At 44.1% G+C, this 17,861-nt stretch overlaps 1 protein-coding gene across 2 annotated transcripts in view; it reads right to left on the bottom strand.

Annotated features, from left to right (window-relative positions):
• CPNE4 (copine 4) overlaps positions 1-17,321 on the bottom strand; it is a 479,148-nt gene extending 461,827 nt beyond the window's left edge. Inside the window, exon 1 of one of the 2 annotated variants that reach the window (XM_032408703.1) lies at positions 17,173-17,321. In XM_032408703.1, coding sequence (XP_032264594.1) covers positions 17,173-17,225 — 53 coding nt within the window. In that variant the 5' untranslated portion in view covers positions 17,226-17,321. Of the gene's footprint in view, positions 1-14,198; positions 14,641-17,172 lie in introns of those variants that run through there. The other variant, XM_032408704.1, reaches the window with a different exon arrangement.
• Positions 17,322-17,861: the final 540 nt, after the last annotated feature.

Here is a 17,861-nt window from a genome sequence, read left to right as displayed (position 1 = left end):
TTGTTTTAGATGAAGGATTTGAATAAATTTGATTCAAAATAAAAGACATGGTATTGCATCAGTCTGTAACCTTACCTCTGAAAAACAAATTTGATGAATGAAGGTAAATATACAGTAACTGGGACCTATGAAGATACACATATAAAGGAATAAGGAATGTTTACAATCATATGCATATGATTTGTCCACTTTATTTTTTTTAAAGATTGTATTTTTTTATTTGAGAGAGAGAGAGAGCACGAGCACAAGCAGGGGGAGGGGCAGAGGGAGGAGCAGGCTCCCCACTGAGCAGGGAGCCTGACTCAGGGCTCGATCCTGAGACTCCAGGAGCTGAAGGCAGACGCTTACCTGACTGAGCCACCCAGGGGCCCCTGTCCACTTACTTTAAAAAACAGAATGAGAGTCAACCAGTATGAAACTCAAGGCTCAGGAAATGTGCCTCAATGCTCTCTCTTGACACAACCCTGCCACTTTAACTGAACTGCTACATTAGCCATACTTCAGCAGACCAAAAAACACTCTGCGTCCAGTCCTGAGACTAATGGCTCTCAGAACTTCTAAGAATTAATTAGGAGCTCTCGGAAACTAACATCCGAGAAAGGAACAAATTCAGCTCTTCAGCCAGAAGGACCAGAAGGCAGTCTTTCCATGCAACACACCTTTGCCCATGGAGCTTCGGGGTGCCAGAGTCAGAATGTGGTACAAACTGCAGGGTGCCAGTGTCAGCCCTGTCCGGTCCTCCTCCCCTCTTCTTTCTGAATGGGAAGTGGTCTGGGTCCTGCCTGTGAAAGCCAAGAGCTTGTGAGCCGGCTTTCCCCGCCTCAGCCCCCGGGGCTGCTCACCATCCTGCTTGCTCTCAGCTGTCGGACCTGCCAGTGAGTAAGGCGCTTACCATGAGGGGAGGCAGGCAGGGCTGCTCCATCCGTACCCAGTGCTCTGGATGCGGGAGTGCCCGAAAGGAAACCCGGGTGCAGCCTGGGATGTGGATGCGGAGGCTGAGGCTCTGCTCGCATCTCAGCAAAGGCAGCATGTCACCCTCCCAAATGAACGAATTAATAAATGATAACCCCTTGGTCAAATCTGTGGAACTGAGCACATGGAAACCCTGTCCCCAGGAAAGGGGACAGTGGGAACTCCAGTTCCTAAAGAGGGGCACAATGTATGCTTTGAAGCAGGAGATGGCTACCCAAATCACACCACAGAGCATGAGCCCTTCTCCCAGGATGACACGGCTCTTATTCCCCTCCCCCCAGAGGTGGAGGACAGTAAGAGCCAGGAGATTACCATCACCTCTCCCTCCTCCATCCCCCACCAAGTAGGCAATCAATAGCTCTCTACCCCCCTGTAGGGCAATTTTGGAAACCAGAGGGAGTGTGATTTCCACCTATGATTTTGGTACATGAGCAGAGGGACATCAAGCACATCTGGTATGTGCCCAAGATTATACCAAGAGCTGCTGAACGTGAACAATAAACATGTTGTTCAAGCCCATCTCCATAAACTGATCAGAAAAAGTATTTAGCATGATTTTGATGCTCTCAACTGTTAAACTGCATGTCTCTCTCCATGTAGGACACCTGATAATACTGTGATAGTGAACCGTCATGCTTTTTGACCCTGAGTAATAATTCCAGCTGATGCTAAATTAATATGACTGAGCGTGACTCAAGAAGCTGTGGCTGTCACTTTGGCAGACTGGGGTGCAAGGTACTGAGGGTGTCTTGCCTCCCCTCTCTCTCTCTCTAATATGTAAAATAGTCCTGTAAAAAGGACCCTTAGAGATCAAATCAGATACTTTGGTTTTATAAATGGGGAAATGGAACCCAGACCATAAACCATTCATCTAGAAACTCCCCATTATTCATCCTACAAGCACCTACTATGTACAAGATCTTCACAACGCATAGCAACAAAATTCTATCATTTAGATATTTGGTCTAAAGGCCAAATGTCAGAGTAATACTCCTAGTGCTTTTAAGTCTATGTACGTTTCCCATCTGGGGATGGCCAAATAGAAATACGTCCCAAGTACAGGAACTGGCAAACTTTTTCTACAAAGAGCAAGACAGTAGGCTGTGTGGGCTATACGGTCTGCTGTCACAACTACTCGGTTCTGGCACTGTATTATGAAAGTAACTATCGGCAATTAACAGGTGTGACTGTGTTCCAATAAAACTTTATTTACAAAAAAAGTCTGCATGCTGGATTTGGCCCACAGGCTGTATTTTCTGACACTTGCCCTTAGTGGGTCTCATTTGACAATGATCTTTTGGGGCTGCAGATCTTAAGTTTGCCTTAATCAGGTCATATTCAATCTCAAACCTTCCTTAGATTCATAAAAGTTATAAAGTATATATAAAGGAAAAATCACAGAACAAGAGTTTTAGAGAATGGACCTATAACCAGCTATTATAACTATCCACAAAACACAGGGAAGGAACGGGAATCATAAATAGAACTGCTCCTGCCCATCCAAGCAAAGAGGGACAGAAGTTTTCATCTAAGTAACCAAGCACTGAGCCTTCCTGATTGGATATCATCTCTTCTCCCCAGTTTAGGAAAGATGACGTTCCTAGGATATCAGGCAGATTCCCATCATTCTGTCCCCATGGACAATAACTCCCATCCATTCCTGCTGGAGGCAAGTCTAAGTTGGGCTGCTTAGCTTGGTTGGCAGGGCAGACTCAAAGGGTCAGTAAGCAGGTCTGATCTTCCCTGAGTTCATTCCCCTGGGCAGGGGGGTGGGGTGGGGGTGGTGAGTGAGGAGAAGGGGGCCAGCATCCTTCCCTGTTTGTGTCTGCTTTAGAGAAAAGGGATCTCAAAAGTGGCCCCAGCAACCTGCAAAACCAACAGGGTTCATCACTGAGAGTGAGTGTGTGTTGCTCACCCGAACCCATGGAGTCTGAATTTGAGAATTTGGGGCAAAAAGCTCACAACTTAAAAACAGCATCAAAAACTTGGCTGAAAGGGTTCCCAGGAGATGGTCCTCATGGAACATATCACACAGACTCCCGTTTGATGTGCGTGAAGAGAAGACGTGACTGGCAAGTACGCTCATTTATGCCCTAGGCCCTCCTCCAACTGCCGCTTTCCAGAAAGGGAATTCCTTTACAAAGTTATAATTACCCAGCAGAATGTGCCCTTTACACAGAGACACCATGTGAAAGAATCCATGCTGCCTCTGGCCAACTCATAGAAATGCTTCGTGTCAAATTTCGGCTTTTAAGGAAGATGACAATGAGCACCTCACATCACATTTTTCCACTTGTTTGTTTTGGCTGTGGGACGTGCCTCTGTGACACCAAACATCTGGATAAACATTTTTAAAGTGTCCCTGTGAACCAGTGATCCAGGTGTTCACTGTCAAAAAGACCAAACAGTCAAAGGACTGGAAGATTTACCCTCTTTCCAACTTCTCATCCAAGGATCTGCTACATCTCAATCACCGCCCTGACCCTGCTGCAGCATCGCCCTTAGTTCATTGGCTTCTATGAAAATAAAAAGAGATTTGAATTCATTCATTGATCATCAGTTGAGAATCACACTGAGTTATGTCAGCTCTGATTTGGTTGATTTTACTTAGTAAAACTTAACGATGCCATAAAGCATTAAGAGTCGGCCGGAGCATCAGTGTCTGAACAACCACGGACCATTACACACCAAAGGAAAGTATCTACTAGGACTTCTCATTCCCGTTAGATAATGAATAAAAATGATGGCAAGGGGCAGTATTTCAGTCATTAGCCCACAGTTAAACACAACTCAGCTGCCAACATGACACAAAGGCCACAGCTCTGGAGTCTAATCGTTCATCTCTTCCTCCCACAGTAATGAGGCAGCAGGAGAGAGCCCTCAGCTTCTTCCTTGGGCTTCCCTTTCGGTGGCAGGTGCCCTGGGGAACCCTGAAGGTAACACATGTCACAAACGTGCATGAACTGTATCTTTCTAAATGCCCTCGGCTGGGATAGAGATCCTTCGATGAGTAATAAAGCCACCACATCTCAGTTTGGTCTGGGATAGACAGTTTAACTGTCACTTTTCCTTATCATAAATGTGCATACACGTACATGCTGACACACATAAAAATGTAAGAAAGCAATTCCAAAGCAGGTCAGCCTTTTCTTTAGGAAGTTCCCATCACTAGAAATATAGGCTAAGGCTTCAGAGAGGCTCCCGTACTAAAAAAAAAAAAAAAAAGTTTAGGAGGAGATGAGACATCTTTGCTGGCTACAAAAGTCATTGAAACAAATTAGGGTTGAGAATCTAAGAAAAATGGTACTATTGGCATCATGGTTTAGTGCAACAGTTCTCAAGAGGTGAACCACTTTAACTTCCAATACAGTAAATGTGGACAGATTTAACCTAAACAAACAAAAGCTCTTCTGGGGTCTTTAATAATTTTTGAGAGTGGAAAGGGGCTCTAAGACCAAAAAGTCTAAGAACTTCTGATTTAGTGGAAAGAATATGCATTTTGGAGTAAGGTGGTTTTCAAGTTTGTTTTTGTCTCCTCTGTCTCCCATTAGCTGTGTAACCTTAGCTGAGTTACTCAGCTTCTCTGGACTTCCATTTTCTATGGATCAGACTAATTACCCTTATAATTTTCTGTTCAAGCAAGTTTCCCTGCTGAAACATGATATCCACAAGGTCAGGATTATGTCTGTATGGTCCCTCCAGATCCCCTGAGCCTAACACAGCACATGGCATGATACATGATAGGGTCTCAATAAATAATTATGAATTGATTATGAATCAATAAGTAATTAAGAACTATCCATGATAGGCTGGACAGTTGCGAGGATTAAATAAGATAATATGCATAAAGTGACCGGTGAGGTCCCTGGCATATCGCAAATGTCACAGTGGCTCAGAAAATATCAGAGCCCTTTCTTTACCACTAATGCTGTTCTCAGTTGTACCACACAGGATAGAAAATGCACAGCTTGTCTACAGGAAGTGAATATTTAAGACTTGGTTCTCAAAGGGTGGTCCCCAAACCAGGAGCATCAGCCTCACCTGGGAAATTGTCAGAGATACAAATGAATTGGCTCCAATGCTAGACCGACCAAATCAGAACCTGGCAGGGGCCAGGAGACATCTATTTGTGTTGTAACAAGTTTTCCAGGAGATTCTGATTTCGTCCTCAAGTGTGAGAACCACAGCTTTGAGACTTGCATTGGTCTCTCTGAAAAGAGTATTTTATGGCTAGTAGCATTTTGGACTTCGATAGCAGATAGAGTACCCAATACGTCTATTGCTGGCTGCCTGCAATCTTTTTTGAACAAAGGTAGATGATACGTAAAGTCAACTATAATAAATGTCTGTTGCTGGGCCTTGCAGGGCAGTGTGATTGATTTTGCATTCTGGCTGTATATCTGGGGGCCAGCACTAAACATACTCTGCATCTGAAATAAAGCTGGAACCAGCAGGGACAGAGGAGGTTTTATCTTAGAGAAACCCCAGCATAACCCTTGAGTCATCTCTGTGGCTAGGCATACAATTTGTGGGTGGGAACAGGGAAGGGGGAGGGGAGAAAGGTAAATGGCTCTGCGGTAGCTATGGGGAGCGTACATTTCATTGCTGATTTCCATCAGACCTTCATAAACAGACTCCCAGTCTTCACAGCTCCCTTGCAGTATAGCAATCCACTACCATTAGGGTAATCACTCATAAGCTCTAAACTGTGAGGGGTGCCACCAGCCAGTACTAGTTGCAATGTGAGTAATTTCCATGTGCCTGCAATCCGATGGGCACTTGGGGCACTACAGATATGCACTGTATCCTTCGAGGCTCACCGCTATCCTAGGCTATGGGCACTACCATTACTCACTTTACATCTGTGGAAATTGAACTTCAAGACATGGAGCAGAGCTAGGATTCAAACCCACCAATGCCTGACTACAAATTTATGCTTTTCACTAAAAGTTCTACCTACCTATATACAGCACAGAGTATAACCTTGTAAATATAATGGAGCGCATTTTAGGGAGGGGATATGATTCAATGAATGAAGTAAAACTCACCCAGAGTCAAAATAATCCTCCCCCCAAAGAATCCCATAAATTGTTCATCAAGTGCAATATATATTACATTACATATACAATGTCTACAGTAATATATCTATACCACTGCGAACATTAATTTAGATTATATTCAAAATATAAATGAGATTATTAATTTAGAATAATCAAAATACAGTGAGAACATGTTTAATAAATGAGAGAGGGTGTAGAATTGATTTTGAATTAAGTTCAATGTATACTGTAGCCACCCACCAACCTGGCCTCACGCAGGAGACGTGCTAAGGGAGTGGGCACGCACACTGGGTGAGAGAGGGTCATCTATGTTCCAGAAGGTTCTAGGCACTCAGGAGTTATTGCAAGAAGTGCACTATACAACTGCTACCCAGAAAAGCTTGTGATATGCCAGAGTGGACCCAGCCATGTCTGGTGACATTACAGGGCAGGGGCTAGAGCCCAGGCAAGCCGTGGGAGCACGTGAAAAAGGGGATCTGAGCCTTCGTGAGAGAAGCAGCTGTAGAAGGATGGGTAAGAAACAAAGATCATAGGAAATAGGGATTTGAACAAAACACCGTAGCTTTGGAATTGGAGTGGGGACACCCTAGATTTGAATCCTCCCCTGTTGCTAGTGCTTCAGCATTGACCCAATTATTTATAATATGGGACTAATGATATCTAACCCACAGAATATGTATTTGTAGTGATTACATATGTGTTTATGTTTATACAGTGGAATTTTATTTTTTATGCAAGATAAATGGGTATTATCTGAAATTAAAATCACTTTTGAAAAGGTACTGTATCCTCCTTTAAATCTTCTCTGGGAACAATGGAGAGGAGGAGTGGGAGGCTAAGAAAAAAGTAACACTTAGTGCACACCTATGATGCAGGTCCTCTGCTTTATCCGCATTTTTACAAACAAGGAAATAAGGCTCAGAGAGATTTGGTAATTTTCCCAAAGCCAAACAGCTATTGAGTGGCAAAGCCAGAATTCGAACAAAGTCTGTTTACCTTCAAAGCTGAAGCCCACATCCTAACAAAACTCGGGCAAATATTTGTCTTTACCAAATTGCATTGCAACCTAGTGATTTCTTGGCACACTCCTAAATAAGACTGAGGAAGAAGGAAGTAACATTGTCCACGCAGTCAACCAGAACTGTTTGAACAATGGCTGGATGCCTGGCCCTGTTTGGGGTCCAGCAGTGACCAAGATAGGGACAGTCCTGCTCCTGTGAAGCACGAAGTGGAAGGAAAGATGCATGCAGCATGGGGCCAGGGCAAAGGGTGCGGAATCCTCTGTCTTGCCCTAACTCAACTACCAAACAGCCTGCCTCAGTGATTTCACCCTGCTGGGCCTCAGTTTTTTCATCTGGAAAACAGGAAAGGGCTATACCTAATTTGATAGGATTGTCAGGCTCTCACATTCTCTGATTCCATAAGAAGCATTTACTTTCCTGTCTCTATAAAATTCAAATCGGGCCATGAGCTTTGATGAATGTTATTCACCCACCCCTCCTGCTCCAAACCAGCTATTTCTACCCTTTTCCTCTTATCAGGACTTTCCTCCAACATGATAGACAATCTGTCAAGTCACAGAATTCCAACCATGGACTCTAGGAACTCTGCAGCCTACCTAGTCAGAGAAAATTAACACACGAGGCCCAAGGTGCCCACCCCTGGTGCCACATCCACAAGATCTCATAGACAAACCTCCTTGACTTCTCCATTTTGTCACTGGAATTTTTGTCCCTAAGTTACTTGTTGAAACAACTGTACAAAATATAACAAAGACATCAAATCAGGTACCCTGTGCCCCAGGGTCTTCGAATAACTTAAAAGCTTTTCTGCCACTTGAAGGATAATGATAAAACATTTCTTTTAACCATTCTACTATGACCCTTATTATTTTTCATTTTTATTGATATTTATATTGAATACACCTTTCAATACTTTAAGAACAGAATCCTTATTTAGATTGTTCCAGACCCACCCGTTAGTGATGAGTTCCTTGTTGTGTTGTTATACTTCTTTCATGATTCCTTTAAAAATCATTTTCCTCTTCAAATGGATTAAGTCAATTATATAGGCATTTATCTTATGATATAGATGAAGCTAAAATACACAGGGTGGTGGTACGAGCTGACTGGATTTAAGAACCTCCATCAGCACTGCTAAACATACACGCAAACTTAAGTGCACACTGAGTGAGATTTCCCCCGACCCCAGTCCTTCCTCTCCTTCAGAATCACCCTCCCCTGACCAGGTTCCTTGACATCCAGGGAGAAGCAAAAACAGCTGAGTATAAAGGACTTGAGGGACCATTTCCCAGGTTCTCTGAGGCAAAGCAAATGATTCCCTTGTCTCTCAACCCACATAACTTCCTCTTTCTCTCCTCACACTTAACCTCCACGGGTTTCAATGTCTGTTCTCACGCACCTGTCTATCCCTCAAGCCTGCCAGTTCCAAAGATATAAACATCACGTTTATCCCCAGTGCCTAACATAAAGGCTGTGATCCATTATTATTCAACAGATGGACAAATGAGACCCTTCTGCTGAGGGGGTGGGGGTGTGGAGAGGGGAGAAAAAAGCTCAGATGGAAAGGAAAGGATGAAGTTTTGGAGGAACTCTTAAGAGAAGGAACACAGGAGCTAGCATTTGCCTGCCCACTAAAATACTGGACGCTTTTAAACATTCCACATTCACAAACACTACCAGCCCCATTTTCTGGATGCTAACACTCACGCAGGTGAAGTAATTTACTCTGTCTGCAGCTTGAAAACTGTAAGCCCCCAATTCAAACCAGGTGTTTTTGAATCCAGAGTTCTTCCACTGGTAAGAGGCCCCACTGTGAGGAAACAGAGGGCAGGCAGACTCAGGACAGTCCGTCCTGCTGAGTAAGAGCAGGCAGGCTGTCCAGCTACTGGGCAACCCAAGCGGGCACTGGAAGCGCCCCCACCGGATTCTGAAGGCAACATCTTTTGTCTTCTCTCTGTAGCGAGGCAATTTGGACTGGAGAGTAAGAGACGCCGGGAAAACCAATACTTCATACCTGAGCACATCTTTTGGGTTCAGACAAACCCCATTGCTGAGCCTAGAAGTCGGGTTCATGGTCCCAGGAGGTGGGCTCTGCCGGTGCTCCGGCGCCCTCTAGCGACCGTCCTCTCTAAAGCCAACTCTCTCCAGCCCTTCCCCCTTGCCTCAACAGCGACCGGGGCGGGCCCTCACCTTGGACCCCTGCTAGCCTAATTTTGTTCCTCCTCTCCCTCAAAGCGTAATGAATTGTCCTGCAGAGGTTTGAAATCTCTTGGATAAGGAAGGTCTTTAAGTCAAAACACCTTAAACCTGAGAAGGGTTCTAGGTTTAACCTGAAATACTGTATTTTTCCCCTGATGTTTCCAAGGAGAAATGTTTCTAGTTTTTTTAAGTAATACGAAATACAAAGTTAGAAATATTATGTTTTGAGCCAAAGACGGAAAAACAACATTTTAGAGTTTGTTCTTTCTGAATGGACCTTTAATTTAAAACAGAATAAAAGATTCCCCTGTGAGTTCCTGGAAGTGTAAACACTCATAAAATCTGTTTATTTTATTGATTCAATTACGACATTTAAAATAGAAAACCAAGACTGTGCATGAACAATTCTTCACAAAACATGCACATTAACAGAGATGGCTACAGACAATGATTTTGTACAAATTTAATCACATCTACTGGGTAAATACTGCATTGGCTCCAAGAGAGAGCAAAGTTGTTAAGTCCCAAGCCTGCTCCCCAAAACACTCCAATGGAGGCAGGAGCCGCCCACCCCACTATCCTCAACTCAGTAAAAATTATCAGTGCCCGTGGCACCAGAGACTGGCACCACCACGGTAATTACCTCCAGGGAACTTGAGTCTCTATAAAGAGAAAGGAGTCATCGGCGGGGGGGTGGGGGGGGAGTTGTTGAGTGAATCCCCTGATCTTGAGCAAGTCACCTCTCTGAGGTTTCGTTTCCACATCTGTCAAATTAAACAGCTGTTGTCAACAGATGATCCCCAAGCTCTCTTCCAGTTCGGAGAGTCACAGATTCAAAGCAATAAAGTTGCTGCTCACAGTTTAAAAATGAGCCTACCACAGGCCAACTCTAAGTTGGCTCCCCCACCCCTAGGAGTGTACTAAGATCAGAGAACTGGAATAAACCTTCCCAGATAAGGCATCCTTACCACTTTCTTCTACTTTTCAAAACTGGCCTTCAACCCTTCAATATTTACTGATCTAAAAGCTAGTGGTTGTCAAGAGACTTCCAAAGAATACGAGAGCCAAAGAAAGGACTTTCCGGGCTTTGCCAACTTAGGAAAAACATATACTATATCATATATATTTAGTAATTCATAGACTAAACAGAAAGCTCCCACATAAATGAGATTCTTAGTGCAGAAAAGACGGAAAGTATATGTAGGCACTATGATGTCTTTATTACACAGTCACACGTGGTAGCAGATATCCACTCAGTGAATTCAGTGCTAATTGAGGCTTTACTATCTATCGTCTACTTCCAATATTATACAAAAGACAGCACATCATGCCTGATCCATTTATTGAGCTTGATTTTGGACTTCCACCAACCTCCACATAAACATCTTATCCAAAGAATGGATTTTTAACTCCAACCCACTTATTTATATAACATGCTTCCCTCAAAAGAAAAACCATTATAGAATTTTTAGGACATCCTAAAAAAAATTAAAGTCCTGTAATCTGTTCTTTATCATCTATATTCAATCAGGAGAAAGGCAGAGTCAAATGCAACTCTATTATTATAGGCTGGAAGGTCAGTTCTGGTGCACTGTAGGATGGCCTTGAACCATGTGACATTTTCATTTTAAATGCATTTCCTGTCTTGCTATTTTGTGACTCTGGTGTACTGGCTACCGTTGCCAAGGCAATATGACTTTGGGTGACTGTATGGATCCAAAGGGGTTTTTGTTTTGTTTTAAAATATTAACAAGACAAAAATGGAAAGATCAAATATAGAGAACAAATTTAGCCTTTTTCTTCTTCAAAATGAATGAAATACAGATCTTCTGGCCATATATCTGGTTAAAAAATACAAAGATTCATGAAGTGACTTTCCCAATTAGTGTAGAGCCTTTTTCCCAATCTGTCAGGTTGATGCCATCAAAGTGCTCTTCTCACTCTTTGTTCCACATTCAGATCCCCCTGAAAGTGTGGGGCATTAATGACACATAATATCAACTGTTCACCTCCAACATGTTTGCCTCCAAATGGAAAAATCCTTTATGTGAATAAAGGTGGTCATAATGATCCAGAGTGTTATATTTCAGGGTACATAAAAAGGCTTGGTGCAAACCATATAAAAACATTCAGTTGGGTTCCAAAAGATTCAAACACAGATGAGAATAAAGATTCCACTATTGACCCTCTTTTTTCTCTGTGGTTATTTTTTATAGTCACTATAATCTTAAGGTTTTTAGTCACGGTGGACTCAAAAAATCTGATGATAGGAAGAATCAAAGCTTCTAGTTTTTGGAATACCACATAAAACTTCTTTGGAAACAGATAACACCTTTTTTCCTACTAACTAGAATGAGGTATGTTCTAATCAGAAATCCACATGCAGATCACTTAATACAAGAGACCTTTTAATTAAAACCTCTAAAAGCAGGATTACCCTAAAAAAAATCAATGATTCAAGCAAAATGCCATGTTGCTACCAGAGACCTGGAGATAAACAGGAAGTCTTTTAAGTACAATTAAAAAACAATGCACAAACCTCAGAACTACTGTTTTTAAAGAAATACTTAGAAGCTCTAGTAAAGTGGTTGTCTCATGCTGGGAAACTCAAACTGGACCCCATCTGTGCCTATTTCCAATAAATTATACTAGGAGTGTGTCTGGAAGGATAAAAATGAGGCTGACCACTCACGGGAAAGGTGTTAAGTTTGATGGCCAAGAGAGTTTTCACATGGTAACACATGAGTAGACCTTTGGTTCCATTATAGGCAAGCTCTCCTCACCCAACCATTCAAAACTGCCCAGCATTCAACACCCACTCCTGCTATGGACTGATATTTCCTTTTATGTAATGTTCAGGGGATATCACCTAGTTTTGATGTGATTTGAGTTTGATCTTGTGAAGCTGTCAGAATCTTCCCATCAGAGATAAATGAGAAGATTCTGGCCTTCATTAGTATGCACAATAACACAGGTGTCCTATCTGTATTTGCCAACCTTCCTATTTTGATCCACTTCCCTACATGTGAGTACCTTTGACTTACTCCGAGCTCAGACACCTGATCTGCTAGAGCAACTCTGTCAGTCTCTCTTTAAAAATAGACAAGCCAATAAAATGAATTTAACCTAGAAATGGCAGCTCAGTAAGGGAAATGAAAACATCGGAAGTTATCTAATCACAGCAATAGCCATCCTGAGCGCTGTCTTATCTGCTGAGTAATAAAAAGTGGGACCTTCCTAAACTTGAAGGGCATCAAATAAGTAAAATTCTTGCTTGCCCCTAGCTCTTGAGGGGATGTGCTAATGCAGCTTAACCAGTGTATACTAACTACAAAACACTGACATGGATTCAGAACATCTATGCTCTAGGAAAGTTGGTTTTTCTGGGGGAAGGGGTTCTTTTGACGTAAAGCCAAAAAAACAAAAAACAAAAACAACACCCTACAAGCATCTTTGAGAATAGGGATTGTTAAGAGGGCAGTCGAAGGAAGGAATGGGGAGAAAAGAATATTTCATTTGAAGTTAAGAGGATTTTTCCCTAAGACTACTGGCTTTAGTCTCAGTTTAAGAACACGTAAAATACCTTGGACCGCTCAAAAATGCTGTTTAGGAAAACGAAAACCACGTGAGCCAAGAACAATCAGAGAAGTGCTTTAAAAATCCCTGGCAAAGCAACAAGAAGAAACAAGAGAATGAGGGTTGATATTGCATAGTTTTGAACACAGGTGCAGAGGAACGGAGAAATCTCCTCCCAAAAGGCACTGAAACACTACAGCATCAGTGGATCAATATGTGTGATGGGGGGGGGGGGGGGGGTAGGGATGTTCTCTCCAGATATTTCTCTTGCAAAGTTTCCGAGGACACTCACCCTCCCTACCTCACCCACCCCCACTACTCTGCTCTTCTTTCCTCCCTCCACCTCCGGAACCCCCAGGGCACGCATTTCCTAAACTCGTGCCCCAGGAATCACCTCTGCAGTCTGTGCTATTTCCTGGAGCCTCCCAAGTTCTGGGACTGGAAGCCAGTCTTGCAAGGACAACGGGGGGCGCGGTTGGATCTGGAGGGCAGGATGGGAACTGGAGACTTAAAGCCCACCCACTTCTTTGAAGGGGAAGGAGTGCATCTTCCTAAGAGTATTTCAGCCAGCTCCCCACTGGATGATCATCAACACTCAGATTTGGCATGGATCACCTCCGAATTGTCTCCCTGGATTCCGCCCTAACAATCCACGGGCTTCTGTGATCCCACAAGGGGTCCCGATCTCTTTAATTGGCCGTGGCTAGCGCTTCGGTAGTCCCCACCAGTCCCACCCCTGGCCCCCTTTCCCTCATGGCTACTTTATCTAACAGAAGGAGCGTTGAGGGACTTGGCTGAACCAAGGGACTTACAAGCCTACTGATTAGTTTTAAGCCCGAGAGGCCCGGCCACAATTACATACTATTGGGACCTATTGTAAGTGGGGTGGAGGAAGGAGGTTGGGAGGCTAACTCCAACAGCAGCTAGGTAAAGCCACTGGCCACCGCTACAATCTCCCACAGCTTTCTCACTGTCAGAGGTGCTGCAACTTCAGCCAGGACTCTGCTCCCATCCCCCTCCCCGATTTCTAAAACAGCAATGCCCTCCCCCCTCCACCACTTGCAGGACCGGCTCCCCGGCGGGCGAGCTGCGGTCCCCTCCGCAGGCTTGCTCCCCACCACGCGCGCCCCACCCCACCCGGGCGAGTTGCGCGGACAGCGGAAGACGAGATGCAGGAGATGAAAGTTCCCTCGGATTAAAGACTGTGCTCGTAGCTGCTTCTTTAAAACAACAACAGCAATGAGAAGCAAGCAAATCTGAGCGAAACCCAGCGCATCTCAAAAGTTGGTCTTGCTACGCAGCAGCCCCAAAGGACTTTGCCATCGTAGCGCCCCAAGAACACAGGAATGCAGAGTTGGCATCTACTTACCTGGAGGTGCCAACCTCGAAGAGTAGGAAGAGAATCGAGCCTGGGACGAGGTCTGTCCTACCCCTAAGATGCAGAATCCGGCTTTGAAGTGGAGGTGGTTGGTGGTGTAGTTGGTGGTGGTGTGAGGGGGTTGGACGCCCTCCCCCCTCGTCCTCTCAGGCCAGTTTAGCAACAGCGGACGGGAAAGATGCTGAGAGGGGAGTTTGGTCTCTCCGGAAACCCGGACTCCATCCTTGGAGCTGGGGGCTGGGGAAAGGGTGGAAATGTTGGAGGTGGAGGCTGAGCTCTCAGTAAACTCAGAGAGTTAAGTGGAAGGTACGGGGAGGAAGCGGGAGGGAACGGAGAGGAGACGGGAGGAAGGAAGGGAGGAAGAGACGGGGACGCGAGGGTGGCGGGGAGATGGCAGCTTCTCAGAGAGATTTCCACCTTCTGACGAAACCCATGCGCCCAGCAACCGGCGAGATACTAGTTGGGAAACCTCGGCGCGAGCGCCCCCTGGGGGGGTTCCGGCGGAGGCGAGCACTGCCCCGGGAACGCGAGTCCGCGGCCCCGCCCAGCGCTGGCACTGGGGGGGGGGGGGGGGAGGCGTGCTCCCCGCTGGGCTCTGTCGCTCATGCCCGGGTCCTGGGGACCGTAACTGAGTTCTCCAAGTGCTTAGACCTCATCTCCACTTCAGAATAAAGCGATAATATCTGGGAGGGGGTGGGAGTGATACTTCTTTTTGCACGCATTCAAGGAAACTTCTTGGATGGAAGCTCAACTGCCACCAAAGATGAAGATATGATATTGCCCACTTCTGTATCTTCAGGGTTGCACAAAAGTGCCTGGCATATGGTAGGAGCCGAATATTTATTTTTTTTAGTAAGTAAATGCATGAATAATTGAATGGAGGAGGCTTTTCTTCATCATACGTGTTCCTGAATACATCCATCTCACAAATAAGTATAAGATAAATAAATTAACTTAGAGAGTACTATGTTTAAAAATAGAAACATGCTGTCTTATGTAAGGGGTAACCGCTGCCACATGTTATGAAGCACTTTAGGAAGCAAGTATGGCTTTCCTGTTCCAAAACTTATTCAAAGTCAAATTCAGATAAATGAGCAATAGAAGGACTTACTGTGCATTGTGTCTGATTGTTTCTGCAACAGCAGATAAACTAGACAACTATTCTGTCAGCATATTACCACACCATATCTCTCAGGTATTGTCAGAATCACATATTGGACTTCAAAATCCTTAGGGTTAGAAAAAGGGCTGTCTCTGACATTGGGATGGACATGGAGGATGTTACAATATAACATAGACAGGAATGCAGGGAGGTAGGCTGCTCTTCCTCCCCATCCTCTTAACAAGACCGCTCTTCATGTGAAGAGGTTATCAGCCAAGAACATTTCACCAACCACTGAGTTCTCAATTTCAAAGGGCAGAGACAGAGAAATAATGCAATAAGGAGCAGGTGCCCCACTAATGGTTCTATAGAGGCAATTAGGAAGATGTTTGAGATGCAGGGGAAGAGCCTTCAGAAAGAAAAAAAATAGTAATATATTTCTTCCCTCAGCTCACCTCTCAAGATCTCCTGAAGTAGGATAACACTAAACATTGACCCTAGGATCTTAGGGAGCTTGCCTGTACACCGAAACTCCTTTGATTCACTTTGATTTGAAAAACTTGGGTCATGTGGCTAAACATAAGCCAATCAATGTACCCTGGGATATCGGATCGCACTGAAGGACCAGGCCTTCCACAGTGTCTGGGAGCATTCAGTGTGCTCTATAGCACTCCTGGAGCCAGAGTGGAGCACCCCCTGATCCACATCAACTCAGAGTGAACATAGGGATGGTTCTCCATTATAGTTTCAAGATCTTCCTACCGGGAGGTGGGGGGGGGGGGGGGGGGGGGAGGAAATCAATGCTGAGTAGGCAAAATCAGCCTATGTTTACTAAATATGAAAATATTAAGTCAGAAAGTATTTCAGGTTTAATTAAGAAGTAGCCTCGGTAATGAACTTGAAGTTTGAACTGGATTGAACTTGCAAAGTTCAAAGTTTTCCTTATGAGGAAAAAAAGGAAAGTGATTATGCGTTTCTTTGCATGTTGATTTTGTTCCCTGAAATTTAAGTCCCATGAAGTGAAGGTCTGTTTTGTTGTCTTGTTTGTGATTGTGACCCCGATGCCTAGTTCGATGTCTGTTACTTAGCAGGTAGTCAATAAGCATTTGTTAAATTAAATTTAAAAAAATACCTTAGAAATCATGTAATACAAACCTCTTATGAGAGAAAAGGAATTAAGATGTGCTGAGCATGTACTATTTCCAGGAAATCTGTTGGGCACTCTATTGACCGTCCCATCTAATTTTCTCCACAGTCTGCCCAAGTAGGTTTTATGATATCTACAACAAACCTGGGGTTTCAGTGGTCAGAAAGCCCAGACTAGGGAATATAACGAGGTAATGAGAGAACAGGGAGTATTAGTGGAAGCAGGCTCTGAAGGCACAAGTGAGATTGGCTAAACACATGAACCATGGAGCAGAATAGAGTCAGAACCCATAGGGAAGAATCCAATACAATCATCTCTGGCCCCCATGTTAAAAGCACAGACACACAAACTAAATGCAATGCCACAACTTATGACAAATATGGTTTCCCCTGCCAGCAGGCTTCAGATCCCTAATTAGACACAAACAGTCGCCTTCAAGTCAGTGTGCAGAACACACGTGCAGCTTTTTTCCAGAAACTTGGATTTTTTTTTTCAAGGCATGACACTGAAGGTAAATGCAAAGAGACTCTTCGCAGGGCACATAAAGGAGAATTTACTCCCACCTCTCGTCCGAAATCAACAGCTCCTCTCTAAATGAAGATATATAACCAGCTAATGAACTGTGGTTGCAATTACTGCCCCCACAGCAAGTTGCTCACCAGCCAGAGTCCCTTCAACAATTGTGACATCGACATCCCGTTATTTGTATCACTCACCTCCTTCCAACTCTCCTTTTCATGGATTCTGAGCTGCTGGGTCCTACAGCCATAGTCAAAATTATCTAAATCCAAGCCACAGAGTCACGGTGTCCCTGGTGTTCCCAAGCCGCGAAGGAGGCTCCAGCTCTGAGTAGATTCACTCTCGGGTCTCTGTTTGATAACATAAGGGGAGACATCCACTCACTGTCCTATGCCAATATGAAAGGCACCCCACCCATCAATGTGACAAGGGAAATGCTGGAATGGAGCCAGGGAACAAAAGGGAAGAAATGAGGATTCTTACCAATGCAGTTGATACCATTTTTTTAAGGGTAGCAGATGATGAAGGGGAAAAACAGGCAGAGAGTCAGTGCCCTGCATTAAAAACCCTGGATCCTTCCCTGAGTGAGTCAGGGTGTGAGCATTTTGTTTTGAAATTGAATTTCTGTTTTCTTTTTTTCTTTCAAGCTGTAGGATGGTTACATATTCAACGAGTCAAAGGGATGGCTGTAAATAACAGGATTTATTTTTGAGGCTTTGGATCAAATAAAAACCTTGCATTCCCCCCCCCCAGATTTATTTATAGCTCAAAAAAATGTGTTCTTTTTTTTTTTTTTTAATGTGATTTTGAAAACTGACTGATAGGTCTTCCTCTGTGTTTCTGTATATGCCCGAGACAGGTTGTATTACTGGAAAGCAGAAAGGAA

The sequence above is a fragment of the Phoca vitulina genome, unplaced genomic scaffold, assembly GCF_004348235.1.
Source record: "Phoca vitulina isolate PV1807 unplaced genomic scaffold, GSC_HSeal_1.0 scaffold10, whole genome shotgun sequence".
Lineage (NCBI taxonomy): Eukaryota > Metazoa > Chordata > Mammalia > Carnivora > Phocidae > Phoca > Phoca vitulina.
Note: the sequence above shows the minus strand (reverse complement) of the source record. Positions and strands in the feature narration are given on the sequence as shown.